This window comes from Seriola lalandi, unplaced genomic scaffold (genome assembly GCF_002814215.2).
Source record: "Seriola lalandi dorsalis isolate HSWRI2012SDOR001 ecotype SW California unplaced genomic scaffold, Sedor1 jcf7180002054946, whole genome shotgun sequence".
Classification (NCBI taxonomy): Eukaryota; Metazoa; Chordata; class Actinopteri; order Carangiformes; family Carangidae; genus Seriola; species Seriola lalandi.
The window spans coordinates 1,652,409-1,676,043 of NW_019525497.1; the positions used below are offsets into that span (position 1 = coordinate 1,652,409).

Genomic DNA, 23,635 nt, shown 5'->3' on the forward strand with positions numbered 1-23,635 from the left:
GGGGTAAGGGGGGGGGGGGGTTCCCCAGTTTAGCAGGAGATCTTTTTGTGTAGTGATCCTCCCTGGTGTATCAGTTTCCCTAGAAGTCAAATTTCTATGACTGTTTTCAACAAATATGATCCACCAGATGGTTTATAGTTTCCAGTAAAGTGGTAGGTTCTTCCTTTGAGCTCATGTTATAAAAATTCAGAGTTGTGGTTAAACGTTTCTTTCCTCGCCCGCCTGTTGGAGCCTGTTAGCGCACACTGATGTACACAAAGGCATGTCCATATGCAGTACACACACAGAGTCATTCATATTTGCATGTTTTCAACCCAGAGTTCACATATGCAGAACTGAAAGGCACAAAGGCAAGTCAGATCTAATGACTGATATCTCTTCTGGACTTAACATCTGTTTGCATTTAAATGCGAGCCATTGAGCAGCAGAGTTTACTTTGTTACCCGTTCTACATTTCATCAGCAGTCTCCTGTGACAACAATCAAAAAACTGTCTTCACTTCTTAGGCAGAGAGCAGAGAGTGTGTGAGACTGAATGACTTGCTTTCAGCTCAGCAGAGGATCTCGTTATTGTTCATCCTACTAACCTTAACCTGCACCAGCCTCACACAGATTTCTCACAAATGTAACAAGCTTCACACAGATCGCTTCTCACATCAACCCCCACGCTGACATTCACAGAATCTTCACACATCTTAAAACTCCATTTCCTCCCATCCCATCTGCAGTTGTACAACACTGCATCTTATAAAACATTTACTGGAACTGTCTCCACTTTATGTTCCTCCATTCTCTTCTCTTCTCTTCTCTTCTCTTCAGTCACTTACATGAGCCCTCTCTCTCTCAGAATGATGATGACCTATTGAACGGTAAAATATTCAGTGTTTTCGTCCATTTGTCTCCTCAGCTGTCTAACCTGAAGCCACCGCCCTCCTGCCGGGGTCTGTAGTGGCCCGACGGAATTCATTTGGTGATGGTGAGGTGGTGGATGAATAGGGAGTGAAATTTGACTTTTAAATGTCATGGGAGCCATGACAGCAGACAAGGGTGTCAAGGCCATGTCTGCCTTTCCTGTCACATCCAGTCAAGAGGCAAACACACAATGCAATCATTGCCATGATAGGAGTAACATATTACTGTTGTAATACTAACATATTACTGGTGAACACAAACAACAAAAGGTAATACAAGTAATTTATAAGTAATAAGTTATTTTCAATAAGTTACTCGACATATTCAGCATTTTCTTCGGTGCAGTCAGTGAAGTTGCTGGATGTGTAATTTACTAACTTAAAAAAGTAGGTTTTTAGATTTGATGTTAAGATACTATTGAAAATGAATTGTTAAAGGACAAACAAAAAATTGTTGAGCATGTTTGAGGGAAACTGGAGACATTTTAACCACTGTAGTCTTGTTGAGAAATATGTAATTTATCTTTCTTTTTGTTAATACTGTCAATATATGAACACTGAGGAAGAAAATAACTTATTATAAGCCATTGTTTTGTGTTTTAAGAGCGTGTAATTAAAACATCACATATTTTACCCTCGGTTTAATCTCCAATTCAAACATGTTTTACTTTATAATTTATGACAGTGCACCCTAGTGGTTTTGTTGCACATTTTCGATGCGTCCGTCCTCACATTAGTCATGTTGTATTTCACTTCACTCCTTTAATACTCTGAGTTCTCGTAATGCAACAGATGACACCCAATAAGCAAGATCTTTTTTTTAAATTTAATTTTGTGTTTTTTAGGTTTGTAACTTTTGTATTCACCCCGCCTTGACTTGTGTTTCATTGCAGTGCATGTAAACATGAGCCAATTATATAAGTATTTGGAAGGGCGTGTGCTGTTCTGTGTGACAGAGTTTGGTGGTTTCCTCCACAGTTTGCAGACAGAATGTCACAGACAGAGCCATTTTCAGAGTAAGATAATTTTACAGCCTGCAAGCCTCCTCCTAACATGTAATTACTTTAACAGTTTAATGTCACACAGGTCCCCCACAATGCTCTTTGCTACATGCTTCTTCTTCCTCATAATTCATGCCCTTTTAATGCAATTTAGAGCAGTTAGAGGAAAAACATGAGAGAGAAAAGCCATGCGATGAATTTCAATCATTTCTTTCTACATATAGTTATTCACATGTCTAAGTCATTCACAGCCTTTGTTCAGTCAATGTGTAATGTGTTTTCAGGTTCATCTCAGTAGCTTGAATGATTTTTTGTTGTCTTGTTCTCATCCTTCTTCTCTTTGCGACTGTTTTTAGCCATGCTCGTGGGATGACTCTTGCCAGTGTTGGTCTGTTGGTCCACCGCTTTGGTCGAGACTGAAATATCTCAGTAACTACTTGAGGAATTGAAAAAACTTTTGGTTCCCAGATGATGAATCCTAATGACTTTTACCTAGAAGTCAAATTTTCAATTTTATTTTTTTCTTCAATACTTTGTTTTATGACAAAATACCTGCAAATGACATTCCCATCAGCCTCAGCTGCACTCTGTGTTTTGTTCATTAGTAAATGTTGGCATGTTAACATGCTAAACTAAGATGATGAACATAGTATGCAAGTAATGTAATTAAGTAATGCTTTAGCTCAAAGCACAGCCTCTTTGAACTGCTCATGTTACTGTAGACTGTTAGTCTTGTTAAGTTATCCTTGATCACATGGAGTGATGTACAGTAGATATCTGCTTTGTATTTGTTCTTCCTTAATGAATTTGAGTGTGGAGGTTCAGGAGCCTCATGCAGATATCATGCAGATCAATTATATAGATTTGTGTTCTTTCCACAGCATGCTGACTGCATTTTCTTTTTCTTTCAGAAGCATTTAAAAAAAAAAATTCAACTGCAGCAAACACCCACATAGCACAACAGGGGGGAGAACATTATCTTATCAGTTAAAGACATTTTGTATCCAGCACATAATATACAGGTTTTAATTGTATACTATCTCAGTTTCATATGAAATTATAAAACCCACAATAAAAAGCCTCACAAAACCTGAAATAGCAATTAGATTTTCAATGACAAGATCCATTTGTGGATTTTTCTCCACTGCTGATAATTGCCTGAAAACAAAGTACAACGAACAGGATCTAAGTTAAATTCTCCTTCATTCATTCAGTCTGCCACAGACATGCATTTTTCCCCTGAGCCTACGGTAATTAGCGTATCACTGGAGGTCATCATTGGGTCATATCATCCCTCAGAGGAATTACTAATCACACCCAGATAGACACTCAGTCCATCCAGTGCTGTGATTAAGGCTCAGACTAGTCAGCCAGTGCAGGGGGAGCCAGTCGAGCTGCAACAGTGACACAACGTTGGTGCAATGCAGGAAAAGTCTATTTTTGGAGGGGTTGAGCACAGAGCTGACACCATGGCTGGGAATGGAGGTAGTATTGGGTGGGATGGATATACACTGTAGATATTTAGGGAGTAAGAGTGGGAGCAAACTGAAGGTCTACGCAACAGGGTTACAGAGATTGAGAAACAGGTAGCTGCGTTAGTGAGATTGTGCAGGACAGGAGTATACACTATTAGTAAGCTTGTTTTTTTTTTTTGTTTTAAAAAGACATCTGTGAACAATATGTACCTTGTCACTTTTTTAACAACCTAACAAGTGAAAACCACAACCGATACAACAAGAGGCAAATTAGAGACAAACAATTTTTGACATGAAAGTAATTACACTGGTGTTCTCTGATAGAAACAAGCAGTGGCCTAGTACAAGTCAGGGCAATTAATAGCCCAGTGATGAAAGTGATCCAATTAGGATGACATTTTTGGCTTTGGGGAAGCTATTGCCCACTATGACAGTTAGACTTATCTTAATTCTAGTTTCCCATTCTTAGTTGCTTTATGTTGATTTAAGCCTCACTGTTCAGAGATTTCTTTCCATCTGTCTAAGACATCTTTGCATTTCCCAGAGTGAGAATATATTCTCAAATTTTGACTATTAATAGTTCAACAAAGACTAAAATCCTGTGTCTAAGGACCTTTTATTGGCCTGTTCGCAGAAGATAATTCGACCTGTCAAAGCAGGAAAAGTACTATGTTAATTGATATTATTAATGATGGCTGTGTTCCATTTATTTGTATCAGTTGGCCATGCCAGTGTACCAGTCTGGAAAATGGTGTTGCCCTGGAACAGGTAAAGCTTTAATAATTTTAGAAATTGAGGAACTTCACTTAGCTTGTATTCACTGTTAGCTGAGCTAAAGAGCTAAAGGGCTGCCAGCGTTGCTGAGCATTGTCACTATAGCAACAGCGCAGAATGGTGATCGGTGGAAACATTAATGACCCCCTGGATTGGAAGTGGACACAATACAGACAACTGACTGACTGGTGAGCACTGAAATTTTATGATATCATGCTCCCAGAGTCACCCGCTTCCAAAATGTTTTCACCCCTGCAGTGTGAGCGGATGAGTGTAATTTGATGGCCCGGATACAAAGCTTACTGAAATGTGCAATGCAGCATCTAATTGATCCTATTTACGCTGTGATGGCAGCAGATCAAAAGCACAATGCTGGTAACTGATAGAACACTTGGTAATTATTGCAAGCTTTAGCCTGGACATATGCATTCATATAGCTGACAGTTTGACAGTGGCAGGTTCGGGATGAGGATGCAGGTCAGTTTGAGCGCAGTGTGTGACCCCAATCAGTGCATTTGTTTCTATAACACATTTGTTACCATCAAGCCCTTTGATGCTAAAAAGAATTTCAACTGCTTGACTGCAAGAACTGAATGTACATGTGCCTCTGTGTTTTCAGAGAGCACTTTTCTCCAAAACTTCACAAACTGTGAGAAATTGAAAAATTCTTTACCTAAAAGGATTATTATTGTTAAAATATATGTATGTAAAATAACACCTGCAGTCCAGTTATACTTGTTCAGATAGCTGTGGCTGAACAATCACATAGCATTTCATTTATAACAACTTGATATCATTGGGAAAGGATTGCACACTTCCTCATTCAGCCAGCTGACTGCTCATCTTCTCAGAAAAGTGAAAAAAAAAGATAGCATTGTAGCTACAGCTGCGAATCTCATATGTGAGTTAGTTAATCAGATCATTGACATTCAAAATCCAAAACAAAAATCTGTAATATGTTGCTTCTACATGTTTTTTAGACACGCCTATGCAATTTGTGACGTCAAGTGGGAAATACCAAAGCCTGCAATAAATCCTGCGGCTCTGCAGCTCTAAATTAGTGCTTTATTGAAAGCAGGTGCGTTGGAAACCAGCTACATATATAAAAGAAACACATGGAAAATTGCATTTATTGTAAGACAAACTTACAGCATGTTGTCTACTGCGGGTACCTAATTAGAATGATAAACACTAATAATTGTTAGTAATACATTGCTAATAATTGAGACTGCTTTTCTTTTTCCCTTTTGACTGCCAGTATCTGTGGCGTCTCTACACTCTGTTTATCACTTGTGCAGACACACCTCTTAAATTTGTGACGTCAAGCGGGAAATACCAAAGGCACCAATAAATTCCTACATATCCTCCTCATGTTTACACCTTGAGGTTTTTCCTGGTCAGTAGTTCACCTTTTACACTGAACTTATGCTCCTTTGAAATTCTGATATCTAATAAGGAAAATTTTGAAAAGAAAAAAAAAAAAGATTTTATGATTTGGTGCCTTTTCTGAAATATAATATAAATCTCCCATATAAAGCACCTGATTGGGTTGTCTAATGCAGTGTTTGAGTGATTAGTACAATACATTGCATATTGGCAGGTTTCCAGTAAGACATCCCAGTATGTGTTGTGGAATTTGCAACATGTTACTGTTTATTTCATTATTGGCACTTTTAAATAGTAAAAGTGAAGTTTTCACTGTCAGTGTAATGGGATATGAAGGTATCAAAGGGAAGAGCAGTGTCGATTGTGCCAACTGTTTGCGAGACCCGTCCTCACCAGATGGTGTTTTAGTGGAGATTGCCTCGGGTTATGGGCCATTGATATTTCAATACGCTCCAATCTGTACCTGGTCTTGGAAAACAGCCTCATAAAGTAGTCAAAATAGATATCACTGTTCATAATGGCGGGTTTTAACTGGATATTCACGACAGTTTTAACCACAGAGCCTGGCTCACTATCTTGTTGAAGTGATTTATAAATGAGGGCAGATTTAGTCTCTTTTCTGTTGAACTCAGTGAACAGGAAACACTGCAAATTCCTTTCACCTTAGTTGCTATGTTTCATGTTTTACTTTAGTGTGAATCTCTTCATATGTTGTTTAAGGAAAGCATGTTTTAAGGGGTGAAGTGAGGAAAACATGCACAGAAATATTTTGTGGCATTTCATTGTGTAATTAAGCACAATATGCCTAATGATGCTTAATCCATAGTGTTTTAGGAACATTTCATTTGAACACACTTTTGTTTCGACACCGCTGCATTAAGTATTGTACACATTGTACTTAAACTGCAGGTAAATTCAGGCAAGTAGGTCATAATACTGTAAATAGTAGGCACTGCTATAGTAAATAGTGAGCAACAGTAAGTAAAGCTAGCTATTTTTGGGGCTCAGACAACGGATTATAGAGCTGAAAACAAACACATTTTTACTGTGATGACAGGTTGATGCTAACATACTAAAATAGTTTTTCTTATTTGTATTATCACACTAAATGGTGTGCTGGATTTCATAGTCTTGCAAAATGCTATGTAAGATAGATATGTAGCCAAATTTTGATCATCTTAAATGTGAAAGATAAGATAAGATAGTCCTTTATTAGTCCCAGGGTGGGGAAATTTGCAGTGTAACAGCAGCAAAGTGGACAGTACAAAAAGAACTGCAAAGTGTGAATAACAGTGCAAATAATTTAAAAAAGATATAAACAAGAATAATAGAGAATAATAATATAGTATGTACAAATCAGATACTTAAATATAAAAGCAGATAAGAGATATTGCACAGTTGGTGTGTGTTAATTAATGCAAGTGAATTAAAGTAACTGATTAGTGAGATGTGAGACTCAGTATACTGTATGTTCTTTACTGTACATGTATCGTTCACCACTGGCTACAACTGCTGCTTTGTTGTAATCCGGGATGTTTTTTCTAATAAATTAAGTCCCTCCCCTCTCTCTTTTGGTCTGCCTAAAAATCAAAGAGACGAATAAAAAGCTCTCCACTCCACAAGTGAGCAATTTTTTGGCCACTTAGACATTCTTCACATTCTACCAACAGCCCTTGAAGCTTCCATATCCCCATTAGATGTGGGAATCTAATTACAAATATCTGATTTGAAGGGGGAATGAGTTAACCTTTGCTGAAATGCCACTGCATAACCATCTGTGAATGGCAAAGAGGAGGACCAGGTCCAAGGCATTTCCACAGCAACTCACAGAATGATGGACAGCTGGCCTATCTCAAAGGAACAAAACATGCACGAGGGCCCAGTTTTCTTTCAATCTCTGGAGAGATTTGCTTTGCTATCTGAATGTAAATAGGGATTGACCCAGCATGGTTAGAATCAATGTCAATAGGCTAAAGCAGCCACTGGCTGGACCAGCTCTATGATATGACTGTAGAGGTTGTTCAGCCTGGATTCTCTCAACAATCTATCTGCAGATAAATGCAAAAAAGTACTTTGCTAAATGTCAGTACACGTGAAATCGATATGCACTTGTTCCGTTGTGTAATCCGGCCCTTTCCCCCTGATGCCCAGTTACAGAGAGTCATGTCAGGCCACTAATGTAATGAAAAAGGCCTGTTGATTCAAATATGATGTGATATTTTGTAGATGGAAAATACATTGTTTTGCTTACAAGCAGGGGTCACAGAAAATGATGGGTTAATACTGTGCCAGTACTTTGTGGCTGTAATATGTTATTGTGTTAGCTTTCTGTCAGGCACATATCGTTCTCTCGGGGTTTCTGTGTCCCTACAGCATGACTGCACTTCTTCTTTAGTTTAATCTTCATCCTCTTCTTGTCCTGGTCCCGTGGTAAGAAAAAGGATGAGAAAAGCCTAATGATCGCAGTGGTTGCTCTAAAAATGCTGGCATGTACATCCATTTAAGCCCTCTATCCTCCCTTCTCGCTCCATCTTTATTACTCTCTTTCGCTGTCATCCCCTCTCTTGCTTTTTCTACTTGTTTCTGCCTTTACACTCCCTTTTTTTTTTCCCTCTCCTCCAGTCTCTCTCTCTAAGGTTGCAGGATGAGTCGTGACAGCTCACCAGTGTTGAGTAGAGCAGGGGCCAACAGCCCCCAAAGCAGGGACAAAGATTATGCAATACCACACACATGCACACACATGCACACACATACACACATGGGCATACAGTATATATTCTATTATTAGAGTACTGGCTCCAGTTTCATTTGTATGCAAGATGTCTGAACCTATGATTGTTTCAAGAATAAAGATGAGAGACAGATGGAGAGTTGATATTTCTCTTTATGAATAACAGGTGCTTCTAGCTGCTTTCTTATTTAACCTTTAAAGCCCTTTAAATCATTTTTTTCTCCCTCTTGCTGCCTAAACTGTCAGTCCTCCCCCTCTACACACACAAACAATCCACAGCCCCACAGAGATCTGCATTTCTGTCTTCATTTTCCTGCAAGCAGATTCCTCAACATTCAGCGCTCCTCCACCCTTTTCAAGAGCGGCTGTTGTGGCTGAAGGTGCAGGCTTACAGAGGCTGTGAGGTGGTTTGACTTTTGGCAGGGGTTGAGAGGCTGCTGACGTGTGTGTTGGGCAGGATGTGTGTAAGAAGCAGTGCTGGATCCTGTTTTTCAGGCCGCAGCAACTGGAGCTTAGCCACAGCTATGGCTTTTAATGCAAAACACACACACACACACACACACACACACACACACACACACACACAACCTTAGTGTGCTAACCCCAACCTCGACTCATAACTTCCTTGCCAACACCACTTGCACACAAATGCGCACACAGTCACTCATACACATGCATTTAAGACTGTTACATAGACATAGACATGCACTCTGAATAGCAGTAAATTTGATGAATTGTAGTTTTGCTGATATTTTCCTTCTTACCTCCATAATCGAGTGGATATAAAAGACACTGACACTTACTCTTTTTGATTGCTGCTTGGCTTATAGGTGGCATTACAGATTCAATCTGGAGGCTAAAGCTGCTGGTCTAAGAGCAGAGGAATATATTATACAGCAGTCAGGCCAATGACATCCTGTGTAACAAGGTTCTTGACACAAACATGCCTTGAGAGGCCCCCTGCATGCTTTCACAGTGGCACATGCACAAACTATATGTCACATATACACACACGCATACACGCTCAGAGAAAAATAAGATGGCATTTGTTGTGCGGTTTGAAAATTTCATGGTTCACTGACATGCACGCAGACTCTAGAGACAGACAGAGGGTGTGCTTAGAGTAGCAAAAACAAAAAACAAACTGACAAGGCAGCAGCAGCGCTTGTGTTATGACGAAGGAGGGCTATAATAGAGACGAGAGACATTACTCAAGAAAAGAAAAGAAAAGTAGAGCGGAAGAAGGATTTAAGGAGAGGAAATGAGAGGAATTACTTCTGTCAACACTTTGCCCATATTACGTTAAAGAGGCTTTCTGTGTGGATATGTGCATTCCTGTGTGTATGCTAATTGTACATGTGCAGACATGTTCCTCTCTGAATGAAGTGGAGCAGCATGTGGTAAGAGGATCAATAGGTTTAGCTGACTAGATACTGAAGGAGCAGGCACACCTCTTGCACAGGGTCAGGACATCCCACTGACTGCAGCAAGGAGGGGGGAGGAGGGAGGGCAGGGGAGAGAGACGAGCGAGAGCGAGACAGAGAGAAGGGGAGATACTGAAGAGACGCTTTGCTGCTTTTCTTTTTTCTCTCCCCATTTCCTCATTTCCCTCCCTTGGAGGTTGTGAAAGGGCAGAACTGAGAGGGAGACGCAAAGAAAGAGAGACAAAGAAAGAAAAGCAAATGTGAGTGTCTGTGTGTAACATGCTCTGTCATGCTGGTTTGACTACTGCTGCCTCTCCAACCGGCGTCGTTGGCTGTCAGGAAGAGGAATGTTTTCCGGAGGAATGAGTCCCTGAACCGGTTCACCATGTGGATGTGGGACAGTAATTTCCAAACCTTTGCCGGAAGAATCCCACGGAAAAAAGAGCAGTGGCCGGGGAGCTTAGCTGGTCCTGCTGGGTGGCCGCCTGTGAGCTCGCACTGCTGAGACTCACTCACTTAAAGACAAGAGTTCACATTGCATCCAGTTCCTTTTAGTTCTTTTTTTTTTTTTAATCATCACATTTATTGGGATTTTTATTTCTCTTCTGGAACTCAATGGATTTTATGGTGCTATATAGTTTGATTTTTAAGATTTCCTTGTTGGATGTAAGATGTCGCTTTTTGCAGTGATGCCCTAGGAAGAAACCAGTGAGGTTGGAAGTTCAGAAGGGGCTCTTTACTGGAAGACTGATCTGAATGGGTGCATCACAGCAGTGGACTGCAGTATGGGACACTTCATATTGTACTGGGGCCAGCGGATACTGTGGGTCAGTGTCTGTAGATAGATAGCCAGATAGATAGAGGGGCTCAAAGGGTGAAAGGTTAACAGGTAGGGGGATCAGTCCTGACAAAGCTTCGGCATGAAGCCTGGACAGTGTCCAGGTGTTCCCAGTGATAGGTCCATGATGCACCTCAGCCATTTTCCTTTCAGAAGGCACTCCTGGATATGGTGAGTATTGGTAATGCTGATGGATTAAAGATATCTGTGAATTTAACTTTTTTTGTCTTTCCATGGGTTTATTGCTGTTGCCTTACTGTGTTCGTAAAGGAGTATGAGTTGTAAGAGTCAATTCAAAATACATTAAGTGTGAATTGGTGTGCAGATTCATTTGTGGGCGTGTGTGTTGTTTTTGTGGTATGGTTAGAGCTCCCTTAAGGTTAGCCCAGCCAAGCCCAGTGTCGTTTTTTCCCAGCTCAGCTCAGATGTATTCAGGGAAATTTATTGTTAAATGGGCCAGACATTTCCTGTCATTTTCTCCCTCACTAAATGCTTGAGTTGATCCATAAACGGGAAGGCTAGTCAGAAATGGCAAGCGCACAGAGGTATTTTAACACTGAAACTGCTTTTCAAGAGCAAAGCTAGCTGGAAAAATAACTTGATAAAAGTGCTGTGTTGTTGGGTTTCTCTGCTGTCTTGTTTTGATTAGTCATACTAAGGCTGGGTACCTTAGGGGAATAGTTGTCTCCCAGCTATGTTATAAACTGGGAGGGACACAGCGGAGTCAGTGATGTCATCAGAGTGGGCTGTGGGGATATGAACAATGCTCATATTTCCAACAAAGTTTTTCCAGTTGTTTGAATTTTTCATGCTAATCAGGCAAAAGATGTTAACCTCGCTCAAAAAGTCATAGCCTTGTTGCTATTTAGCAGACCTGTCTCTCAACTTTTTGCTCTGTGGTGTGACAGTGCACAGGCACACACATGCTTCACTTGCTGCACCTCACCACAGCATTAACAACACTTTCATTTTATATTTTTGTCCTTTTCAATCACAAACAGCCCTGGGCCTCTATGTGTTCTGTGTGCTTTGTATTAATTATATTCAAAGCTGAGCGCAGGCATGCGCACCAGATTTCATCCTTTTCTGTGTTCTCTCTCACTCTTTTCTCTGGTGTTTGATGCATTTAAAGGGGGATGCAGAAAGATCAGATGTCAATGCAATCTCCAGGATGTGGCACAAATTGTTCTCATCAATAGCAGCCATTGATTCAACTGATACGTCTGCTCAGAGGATGAGATGAGGTTTTAGTGTTGAATTCAACACCATGTACTACATTCAGTAGATTGTTGACTTGAATAAATAGAGGACTATTTTCTGACCTTGTCAGCACGGACAATGAGCGAGAGCTGTGGAGAAGTAAATAGAAGAATAGAGGAGAAAAAATGTGGAGAAACTCTATGTAGATGTCAAGGCACACATGCAAGCACACATCAGCGTATCCACCCAGCTATATTCAGAGTTACTCATCTATGCGCACGTACACAATTAGGAGTGGGTAACCACAGTGGAAAGTTTAGATTAGTGCACTTGTCACTATTTTAATTAATAGACATCATCTTCAACACCTCAGACCCACACAAAATATCTTTTTTAGTTTTTGGTAGTGAAATATCTGTATACAACCCACACTCAATGTACTCTCATGTTGTTATAATTGAAATTCATAAACCCTGAATAATAAAAGGTAAATGCTATCATAGATATCCTAAGAGCAGTGAACAGAAAGAGAAAGAGAAATCATGTTAGTTTTAACAGGCACTGGCTTTGATACAGTCTTCCCTTGTTGCTGTAATTCCTTTATTAATTTGAGTGAAATCTGACTAAGATGATATTCACAGTCTGCTGGAATGTATTGTGTTGCTGAATTGGATGGATGTTGCAAATCTACTGACAGTGTAGGAACAACAATTCAGAGCTGTCATGGTTGTCAGAGTTGAGCATTAGTCTCTGAAAATGGGAGATGAGCCTGTTAGACTTCATTTAAACCTCAGGCAGGATTTTCTTCCCCCTCTTTCTCTACACAGTAAAGCTACGCACCACCTCAGTGTATGCGAGTGTGTGTGTATACGAGTCCAGATGAGCTTTCAGGAGGATCTGTATTATTCATTGTATCTTGATAATGGACCAGTCCCCTTCTTTCTGTGTCAGACCTGTGGTGTTCAAGCCAAGTAGCACTGAGAGAGTAGGGCTTAGAAAGATTACACAAAGATATGAATGAGTATTGAGTCCAAATAAATAAATAAAATAATAATAATTAAAAAAAAATAAATATATATATATATATATATATATATATATATACATTAAAACATTGATAGTTGCAGAATCAGTGTTCGATATACTGTACATGTGTATATAGTCGAAGCTAATTTCCAACACCAGTCCCTCGATGTGCATTGATGGGTCAAGCAATCGTTAAAATTTATATGTAGTTTAAAACCATTGCATATATCGGTGCATGTAAAATGATTGCATATAGTAACATCACAAGAGCAGCAGCTATCCATGACAACACACAAAAACAGACACACAAAACAAAGCAATACAGACCACAAAAACAAATAAAACAAATCACAGAACATATTCATTAACATGTGCGCTCACCCAGACATGAGCAAACAGATGTATCTGTTGAAGCTTTGAGTGCTAGAATAACACACGTGAGTTAGCAAATTCCACATGCCTCTCTCTCCAGAGTGTATTGAGGCCATGGAGGAACATTATTGGCAATTGCTCTGTCTCTCAGCAGGCCACACTGCTTTAGTGTAGGGTCAGCATGTTTATCGATCTACTCTGCATACATAACCGTTAATGTATAGAGATTCTCCAGAGCGAAGTAATAACTGATGCACTGTTTTCATCCCTATTTTTTAAACATGCAGGGTGTTGCTTTCAGCACCACAATGGATAAACCGAGATGTATGATTGTCTAAACTTCATTAAACACTAACCAGAAAGGAAATGAAAAGTGTGTGTAGTAATCCAATTAAGTGAATCCAGCGCAACAGAGACCAGGGGGAGAGAATAGATGGGGCTATATTTAGAAAACAAGGACTGGTAATGCATTGCTGCATCACTTCTCTCTCCCTCTCTTTCCTAAATGTTGGATGTTGTGTAGTCATTGGATACTATATGGTTTAAATATGTCATTTTAGTGTGTTTTTCTCAGCTTTTTTTAAGTAAGGTATAAAGGACATCAAGTTTCATTCTTTCAGCCCCTCCCCCCTTCTCTTCCTCTCTCTCTCACTCAGTGGCCCCAAGGGTGGCTTCCTCAGACATACCACATTTTGTCAGTAAGATAACAAGACACAAGGCATTGTTATCTCATTTCTTTGAGGCTTTCTCCCATTGCACATTGTCATTGATTCTAGCTGTACTGGGTCAATCTCAGCCAAACTTTAGATTGCTTTCTATTACTTTGTTGGGACTGAGGCAGAGATTTTAAAATGGGCTTTTTGGAGACAGCAGAGACCTGCTGTCAGTTTTGAGAAGACAAAGTCATCACTCAATGTTGTCCCACAGGACCACCACCGCTCAGCGTGAGCGTGTGTGTGTGTGTGTGTGTGTGTGTGTGTGTGTGTGTGTGTGTGTGTGTGTGTGTGTGTGTGTGAGTGATACAGAGCTACTGCTCACCTACAGCATCAATCTTTGCCAGCCTACTGTGCAGCGTGATGCTGATGTACTCACCCTTATTAAGGGTGCTCCCCACTCACTCGCCCTGAAATGGCCACACAGTCTAACACTCTCTTCTTCTTAACACGTTCCACTCAGAAACCTGGCAGCTTTGTGGGTGTGTGCAGTAAATGACAGGGGACATGTGAGTAAGGAGAAAAGGCATTTTGAGCTCACAGCATGCTCCGTTTCACCTTCTCCAGAGACGCCATCACCTCATTCAATTTCAGTGTAATTTATACACACTTTTGATAACCACTCTGTGCTGGTAAACAGAATACTTTACACTTTTCAAATGCCACAGTGTATTGGCATTATTACTTTTATTTTTGGCTTTTCCTCAGACAAATATTTAAAAAAATGTTTAGGAGCAAATGATTAATTCATATAAGACATGAGGACATAGGGCTGTGAACACAACATTGGGATATTATCGCCTTTTTATGGCACGCGTGCAAGCCAACAGTCAACTACTTACACATCCAGCAGCTACAGAGCAACATTAGCATTCATTTGGAGTAGTGTTTCTGGCCACCTGTCAACTTAAAAGGAAGTCCGACGTTCACTCTCTTTTTGGCTTTATTTTGGTCTCCACCAGCTCCACATTGAAATAGCTTGCTCTTTAAACTAAAACTAAAATACAAAAACTTTCTATGGAGTTGAGAGGAACTGTGGAGTCACGTCATTTCAAAGACATTACACATACTTATTCTACCCCGTGTTAATATAAAAAACTTGATTACTGCAGCTTAAAAGAAAAACAGAATAATTAAAATTTTGACTTATTAATCTTGCCAAATGGCTGTTAGCTGTATCCTTAGAGAATTCTGTTCCAACTTGCTGCTTTCAGTCATACAATCAGTCAAACAGCTGAGTGTGGTGTGACAACCCAGTCTAACAAGATCCGTGACTAATGAAGCAACTTTGTCCAGTAGAGAAGCAGATCCTGTGACACACACCTTCTCAGAAAGGGACGTGTTATAACTGTGTAGTGTGTCTTTACTAGTTTCAGTTTCCATTATTATTAACGGCTGGTCAGCAGTTTGTGAGTGGTGCTGTGATGTGGGAGCATTAACAGGAATCTGTTGTCACTCCAGCTTTCCCACGAGGCAGCGCAGTGTTAAATTGATTATGAAGTTTCATGAAGCATGACAGACATGTTCTTACTGTTATGTTTGAGGCTTTCTCAGTCTTAATCTGCATAGAGGGAGTGCTGTTGTTCACAAAGACTTCACTGTTTCACCTTCTCTCTGTTAGAGGAATTTCAATTAGCCCCTCTTTTGCATTGCTAAATGATCAGTTCATTATTTCACACCTATATCGCAGGACATCTTGCTGTTAGTGTGTGTTTGTCTGAGTGAGCTCGCACACTGAGTCAGTCAGTACTGGCAGTCTTCAGGCTCTTGGTATCCAAGCTGGGCTGTTCTGTTTCCCAGCCTTCCAATTGCTTCATCATCCAATCTCTCTTTCACACATTGCTGCCTTTGGTTTTCTTATTGTGTTATTCTGCCACTTATTTACACTTGATCATGTTTTTCCCTCTTACTTTCTCCAATGTGTTACACAGGAACACCTCGTGTGTTTTCGAACAGATGAGATGCAGTGCAGAATGAGCAATATCGAGTGAGAGAGTTGTCATTACTCATTACAGCATCTCAAAGCCAAAAAGACACTTTCAGACTTTGGCAGACAACAATAGGCCAACACAGTTTAGATCTATTAACATCATTAAAATCATTTACCATATCAGTTTGGTTTTCCCACCCAGACAAATAAATGAGTCAACCTTGGTGTGTATTTGTCTGTTTATGTATAGTTGATGCGAGAGTGCTTTCACTATTTGAAAATTGATATAATAACTAACGTAATAAATATAATATATTTGAATTGTACCTTCGCAGTGAGGTATGACCAAAAATCTTTTTGACTTTAGTCAGGGGTGTCATAACAGGAGCAATTTTAACAACGGCTCCGGACCGGATACATTGACTGTTTTTTTTCCCTTTAGCCTTTATCAATGGTAAGGATTAATAAATACAGAGCAAAGGGGCAGAGAGAAGCAATGCACTCGTCACTGTAATGCCTCACCATAGTTGCATAATTTGCTCACTGGAGTACATATGAAATGCATACACAGGCCACAGCTCCTCACAAAGGCCTTGAGGCAGCTTTGACATCACATTCATTTTGAATATCCATTTCATTTCAATTTTATTCATTTCAGCCTGTGCTGTCTCTTACCGCTGTCCACACAGCAGCTGCTAGATAGGGACATTCAATCTTGTGTTCATCTCTGGGACAGAGGCAAGAAGATGGACAGATCAATAAGAATACAGCAAGGCAGCCAGACATATTGAAGACGGGGGATAGCTGCAGGTGCTTTTGTGAGCTCAGCATAAATCAAAAATAGAAATGTTACAAGCTAAAGCTGGGGCTATGGGAGGTGGGACTGCCTGTGCAATGGCAGACGGTATGCCAATTTTTGTGCTAGTTACACGTGAAATGAAAAGAGGGAAATCATAACTTAATTTTTTTCTTGAGTTTGTGTTGTCAGCTTGTCCGGCTGTTCTGTTCTGTTCTGAATGACTGTCGTAGGTGAAACTGTAGTAAATATTTTAAATCATAAATCTTATGACTAGTACTACTAATGGATTAGAGGACTAATTAAGCCAAATAGGTTCCAGTCTATTAAATGTTAATATTTGCTTAATTTTCTCTGTTTTCTACTAATCCACTATTTTTGGTTTTGGCCTGTTGGCTGGACAGAACATGCAATCTGAAGATGTTTCTTTGGGCTCATGGAAACTATGACGGACATTTTTAACTATGTTATGGCATTTTATATCCAATTAATTGAAAAGTAATTGACAGGTAAATCCATAATAAATATAACCGATATTTACATCCCTAATGACCACCACAATACTCTGTCAAGGTCCTTTGAACTATATAGTTTAAACAATTGTTGATACAAACTGGGATCACATTTTGCCTCTAATTTTCCTGGCATTCAAATGTCACTGCTGAATCAGTGGCAAATACAAAGACATTAGGAAATATCATTACTCAGTCTTTGGTGAGACGGAGTGCCGTTATGCAGCCGTGTACGTCACTATTTGACCCAAACAAAACCTGCGGTTAGCCAACAGATGTTATCATGCCCAGGCCCTTTCCTGCAGGAACAAAGCAGCTCTCTGAGAGCAGCTTGTTATATACTCCCACCACAGCTAAAAAACAAACAGTTGTAATGAAATAAAAAGATGTGGAGAATGGTGTTTCAAGGAAAACAGTGTGGAGGCCTAGTCTTGGGGTTTTCTTTAGGATACACAAAGACTGAAGGGTTTATGCGTCACTGCTCCATCTGGGGGTGTGTGTGTTTGGCAGAGGGGGGTCATGATGTTTTTTGGCTGCTCCTTTGGTGAGAGGGCGCAACTTAACGGATAATCCTTTTTAGATTTTGGTTTCCAAATACATGTTGACTTCTCTAAGAAAATGACAATCATTCTCAGTAGATCTCTGACTTAATCAGCTGTTCAAGCACTTCCCTTGTGGTCTGAGTTACAAACATAAGACACACAACATCACAGATGGCATGGGAATTACCTCTTATTAGCAGGAAAGCATAATGATGATGACGTTCATCTCAGGAGGGAATTGCTCGTGACGATGATGGTGATTAGGATTGCCGTGATGACGACAGTATTTATGAGGAGGCATACAAACAGATTAGAACGGCTTAGGTTGGGAAAGGGAGTCCCCTCTCTCTGTCTCTCTCTCTCTGAGAGAGACACACACACACACACACACACACGCACACAAACACAAAAACACACATACATGCTTACATACCTGGCTGGATTTAAAAATATTACAGACTTATACAGTATTATAATTCCAGCTAATGCCTGCCAGGAAATCTCTGAAGGTAAAAGAAGGTCAATGGCTTGCCAGGTTGTTTATTTAAATAGTTATATTTTGGTAATGTCAATGCTGAATTATAGAGTTGAGTTGTAGAGTTCATGTTCAGACAAAATCTTTCTAGTATAACGTGAACAGATGAGTTTTCTTTGATTGTTTGGTTCTGCTTCTCTCTTTTGTTCAGTTTTACTGCTGCATTCTGTCAAACTTGCTTTTCAAACTCGACATATCCAAGCTTCTTTTATGACCTGTGTTTAGTCTACATATTTTTTGTGTGCACTGGCATATTATGAATGCGACAGTGCAGCGCTTCCTTAGAGGAAATACACTCCCACTTGCACAACCTGAATTGTTATGCTTCTCATCCATCCGGTAAGACACTCTCTCACATTGCAGGATATACAGTAGAAAAACATTCTCTCGGCAAGACATGAATTAACACAATGACGGTGTATTTGTGACAGAATCTACGCTTAATACCCACTTTAATTTGGTACATGTAGCCAGTATTTACCCCCCTTTTGCTCTCTCTAGCAGCACGTGGCAATTCTTGTTTCATCTCCTCCCAAATGTGCTTAAGTGTTGAGATTAGGGGACTTGGTGGATTTATCTGCGGGTCACCATAGTAAGCTAAAGTGAAGCTAATTTACCTGCAAAATCTTGGATATTTGTGTCTTATCTACTGGTCTTTTGTGGATATATGATGTTTGTGGCAATATCTAGAAACTGTAGTACAGCAAAATCCCAGCAGAGTAAATATTTTGGGGATGAAAAAACTTGGAAAAACCTTTGAAATAGTTTTGCTGTTCAGTTGTTGTCTTTGAATTTCACATACATTTTGAAAACACACTGGTTAGTTTCAGGTTTTAGGACTGTGATTGATGGTTAGTCAAAAATGCAGCAAGACTGCACAGAAGAAAAAAAGGTAAGAAATGCTTCTATTTCATGATTTGAAACAGTAACGCCACTCAAAGCAGCAAAGCTTTAAAAACAATGCTGAGATCAAAGTGTGTTATTTTTAGTTTTGACGGTCAAAAATAGTTGACACTTGAATTGTAGTCTGTAGATGGTTTCAGCCTGCCAATGTTGACACGTAGGGTTAACAGGTTCCCATCAGCCCTTTCTGCAATCTTCTTACTCCTGTCTGGAGGTGAAGTTGTTTGCGCAAATGGGGAGATGTACTTAATAAACTGCATATGAGGACATGGTATAATTAAGATAGCTCTAGTGTTGTGTGTGTTTTGAGGAACATCTTCACCTGGATTACCTGGACTGCAGCGAAGGTACCTTTGGTGCTCACTGGCAGGGTATCCCCCACACACACACACACACACACACACACACACACACACACACACACACACACACACACACACTCTCACACACTCCTCCTCAGCTCTCATACACTCTCACAAGTGTAGTGATGTCATCAGAGTTTTAATGAGGGATTACTCTGACATCACTGGGACTGCTGCCAAGTTAAACCTATTAGCTTCACCATGTGCTTGGGGTGCACTACAGCTAGAAATGCGTGTGTTCATGTGTGAAATATAAGAGCCTATATTGAAAGTTGTGCGGTCCATGAGCGTCTTTATCCAGTTATCAGCCATCCTTTCATTTCTCCATCAAAAAACTGTCTGAATTTGCCGGCCAAGACAACATCTATGACTTCCACCACGGAGAGTGACTGTGTGGTGTTGAGTTAACAGCAGGTCCTCAAAGACTTTAGCAGGACTAATAATGAGAAGCAGCTAAAGACTTCACACTTGCATACTTGTCCAAAGAGATACCAACAATACGTTAAATGTGAGAGTTTTGTTGTGCTGATCTGTGCCTGACTTGGCACAACAAATATTATTTACAAAATCCCTTTTGAGATTAATGACTAACACTGTGATCATGTTTGGCTCGGACAAGCACAGGCTACTTAACTGTTTTTTTTTTGTTTTTGTTTTTTTCAGATTATAAACCCACCAAATAGCATCAGCCTGGATTGTAAACAGTCGCTTTTGTTGGGGTTTGAGCCACTGGTCTGATGACTTTGTATGTGTGCAGTGGTTAACTGTTTGTGACAATATGTGGGATATCACGGGCTTCGTGCCTGGTGGCCGCGCTTGAACAGTATCGCTTTTCATTTTGAGTGTATTATGTTTAAAGTGGTTTAAGAACTATTAGATTGTTAATACTTATACACTTTTGCATATACTCGGACCTGTTGAGGATCAACAGAAGTATTTTTCTTACTTTTTACATTTGCTTGTGTAGACTTTGTTAAATGACATTGGAAATACTAATAATTGATTGATTAATTAGTAAATTAATTGATTAATCAATCAATTTAATATTAATCAACTATTTTGACTAAATGAGTGATAGGTTTTTTAAATTTCCTTATGAGGTCTGCTATATGGCAAAATAATTCACAGTCCTCTATAATACTGGTCGGCTGTTTTGCCGGGCTGTGACTGTGAGAACTGTCCTGACACAAGATTTTCTTTGCCTCTGACACAGATTTATTCACGCTGGGCTAAATACATGGTTCTCACATTCATACTGTCCAGCATCACTTCAGCCTTAACACATCACGACACGCTCATGTTGTCAGCAGCAAGATGATGCGCACACACACTTACAGTACACACATGCACAGCACAAGTAGTACAGTTGTTGGTCTCATCTTCTACGTTTACACTTCTAATCATTTTTTTTGTTTTTGTTTTTTTTGTGCTTGGTGATCTTTCTGTTCTCCTTTGTGCTCTGACGAGCCTCTGAGGCAAACAATAGTTCAGCCAGCTTCAATCCACTTTCCTGTCTGTGAGTCAGCTTGATGTATAAATAGAGCACAGGTAAGTCGTGCATGGCTGCTGTGAAATATGAAGTGGCTGCTATGAATAGCTAATTTCTTGGCATGAGCCACGGTCGCATATTCGTGTAGACTGCGTCAGCTCACTCCATCCCTCCAGCTTTGACCCTCTTAGAAGCCCGCTGTCATTTTCATTTTCTCATTACACAATCTGCCGTCGTGTCCTCAGCAACTGAAGGCTGATTGGTTGTCAGGACCTACCTGTCCTTCTTGAATTCTGCCAGGTCACCATGGCAACCACATTATAAACATGAATTCAGCAGGGGACTGTAAAGGCAGGCAGGAAGTGAGGCAAAGGAATTACTCCTTGACACACATAACAACAGCTGTTTTCAAGCAGCATGACTGGCCGAGAGATTTCCACCAATATTTAATTCTTAATTACCAGTCTATTGTACAGTGGAGGTGCAGTTGCCATGGCACTAAGCTGCAACAACAGCTTTAAGCCACAGTTATACTCTATTCTACACTTTATTTTTATCATGCGGTATCCAACCGCTGCCTGTTGTGTTCTTATAAAATTCAATTAGCTCACACGGAGTGGCCTTCTTGATGGACAAATCAGTTGTTGAACCTGACAGATAGCTAGAAAGCAAATCTCTCCCCTCCCTGTCACTTTCTATGTTTGTCTCTGGACAAAGCTTGGCAACAGAGGCCCAACTGAATTAGCTGCCATTGTCTCTCCTGCATCTTTTAATTCCTCACAGTCCGTCTTAATGTTTATCTTCATACGGAAAATATAAAAACACTCAAAGCTGTTGTTGCATGCACATCATCTGCTTTAGTAAGATTATCTTAATCAGTTTATCAGTGTTTCCATCAATGAGTGCAGCAGAGAACAGTACTTCTGCTGTGAACCAAAGTACCAGTGAGGCAAAGGCCAGTCTCTAATATGCTGTGGAGACAAAGCTCAAATGACAATACTGGAGCTACTGACCAATAAGGCTAGGTAATAAATCTCAATACTAGTTGGTACTGGCAAAAATGTGCATTGAAAGTATTGAAAAATGTCAAGTATTCAAAGCTGGCATCAAATTCCTGGTCAGATTTATGCTTTTGATTTACTTATTCTTTGATCAAATCATTTCTGATTTAAGTCAAAATTTTGTCCAATTATAAACTTCTTTTTGCCAGTTCTTGCAAAAAAGATGCGCCGATCCAGATTTTTCTCTCCCAGTATCGATTCCACACCAGTGCTCTGTTTTTTGTTTTTTTATAAAGATAAAAATGAAACTGATTGGGAAAAAAAATTTTGTCTTTCACAAGTAACTGATTCGACTTGCTTGCTGGCATCTTTTCTCTCATTTGTCTTTACTCCAAATTACCCAATGTCCTCATTTCTCATCCTCCCTCTGCCTCTGTCCCAGTCTGTCAGGCCACTTTGTCCCTAAGCACCTAACGAGGTTGCTGACCCTGCAAGTCATAAGAGGAGAGCACTTCACAAAGCCCGCCCCGTCTTTCTAGCTCTCTGCCAGTCAATTAGCTATTTATGCACTTTTGTACTTAAGCTATGGAGTCTGCACCCCTGCCTTCTTTCCCTGCCTGCCTTTCTATATTGGTGTCAGGTAAAATACATTTTAGGTGCGTTACTTTTCATGCATAGTTTATTTTTTGCAACAATAAAATAGACTGTTTTATAACTTTGTTGATAACTTAAATGTGGATTTTTTTCCCGCCTTTTTCTTTCCCAGCTTGAATCAGAATTAAATTAATTCCCTTTAAAATACGATTTACAATATATCACTGGAATAAAGAAAATATACTTGAACTGTATTACCCACATATATTTGAAGGGATGATGTAAGTTGTATGTCGAGGTCTCAGTATTCAGATACAGTGGTTCCTGTTTTATGGCTTTGTGCCTCAGGGACACTGACTGATGCGCTCTGTCACAGCTCGTTGCTGGCACTGACAGTGTGTGGCCGACTCTGCAGCCAGGCAAACATATGCCTGTGTTACAGGTTGTAAGGTTCAGTACAGGTCTGTGTTGCTTTGTTGTATTGATCTTCGTGCATTTCATCTGCCTGTACATGTTGTGGTGTTTGTGCCTATAATCAGCACGTCTGTGTGTATGTGTGCGTCTGTGTGTGGGTGTGCTGATGTGGTGATGTTCAGTGCGAGTGCAGAAGCCCGTTGTGTCTGTCGTTGTGTCTGTGACTTTGACAGCCCCCCTGTCCACCCAGGAGCTGTTGTCACATGCTGGCTGCTTCTGTCAGAGCTGAGCAGAAGCCGTAACTCCGCAGAGACTCACCACTCTGCGTGTTTGTGCTGCTGGTGGTTGAGCTGAGGAACCAGCAGTTTCCCTGTAGAGGACACTGCCCCCTGCTGGCAGCTAAGAACAGTTAGGAAAATTATCAGTTGGAGTGATTTACATTTTATCTTGAAAGTGAAAACCATACAACATGATAACAGATGACAGTAATCTCATTTCACTATTTAAGACCATACATCTTCACGCTCAGTTGGTCCTGTTGCACTTGCAGCTCCTAATATTGTGACATTCTTTACCCACACGGCTGTATGCTTCATTTTCAAAAAATCAACGTAATACACATATCTGCGCCGCTAACTCTTGGAAATGCGTTGGCTCAAGCTGCAGTTACTGCTGTTAATCTGACATGTATTTCTTATATTACACGT

General features: G+C 40.1%; 1 protein-coding gene across 2 annotated transcripts in view; it reads left to right on the forward strand.

Moving 5' to 3' along the window:
• The window catches only part of pde4d (phosphodiesterase 4D, cAMP-specific), a 171,334-nt gene that overhangs the window by 109,208 nt on the left and 38,491 nt on the right, over window positions 1-23,635 (forward strand). The window contains exon 1 of one of the 2 annotated variants that reach the window (XM_023394190.2): window positions 9,795-10,710. The exons of the other annotated variant lie outside the window; for it this stretch is intronic. Coding sequence (XP_023249958.1) covers window positions 10,622-10,710 — 89 coding nt within the window. The 5' untranslated portion in view covers window positions 9,795-10,621. Of the gene's footprint in view, window positions 1-9,794; window positions 10,711-23,635 lie in introns of those variants that run through there. 2 annotated transcript variants of the gene reach the window in all.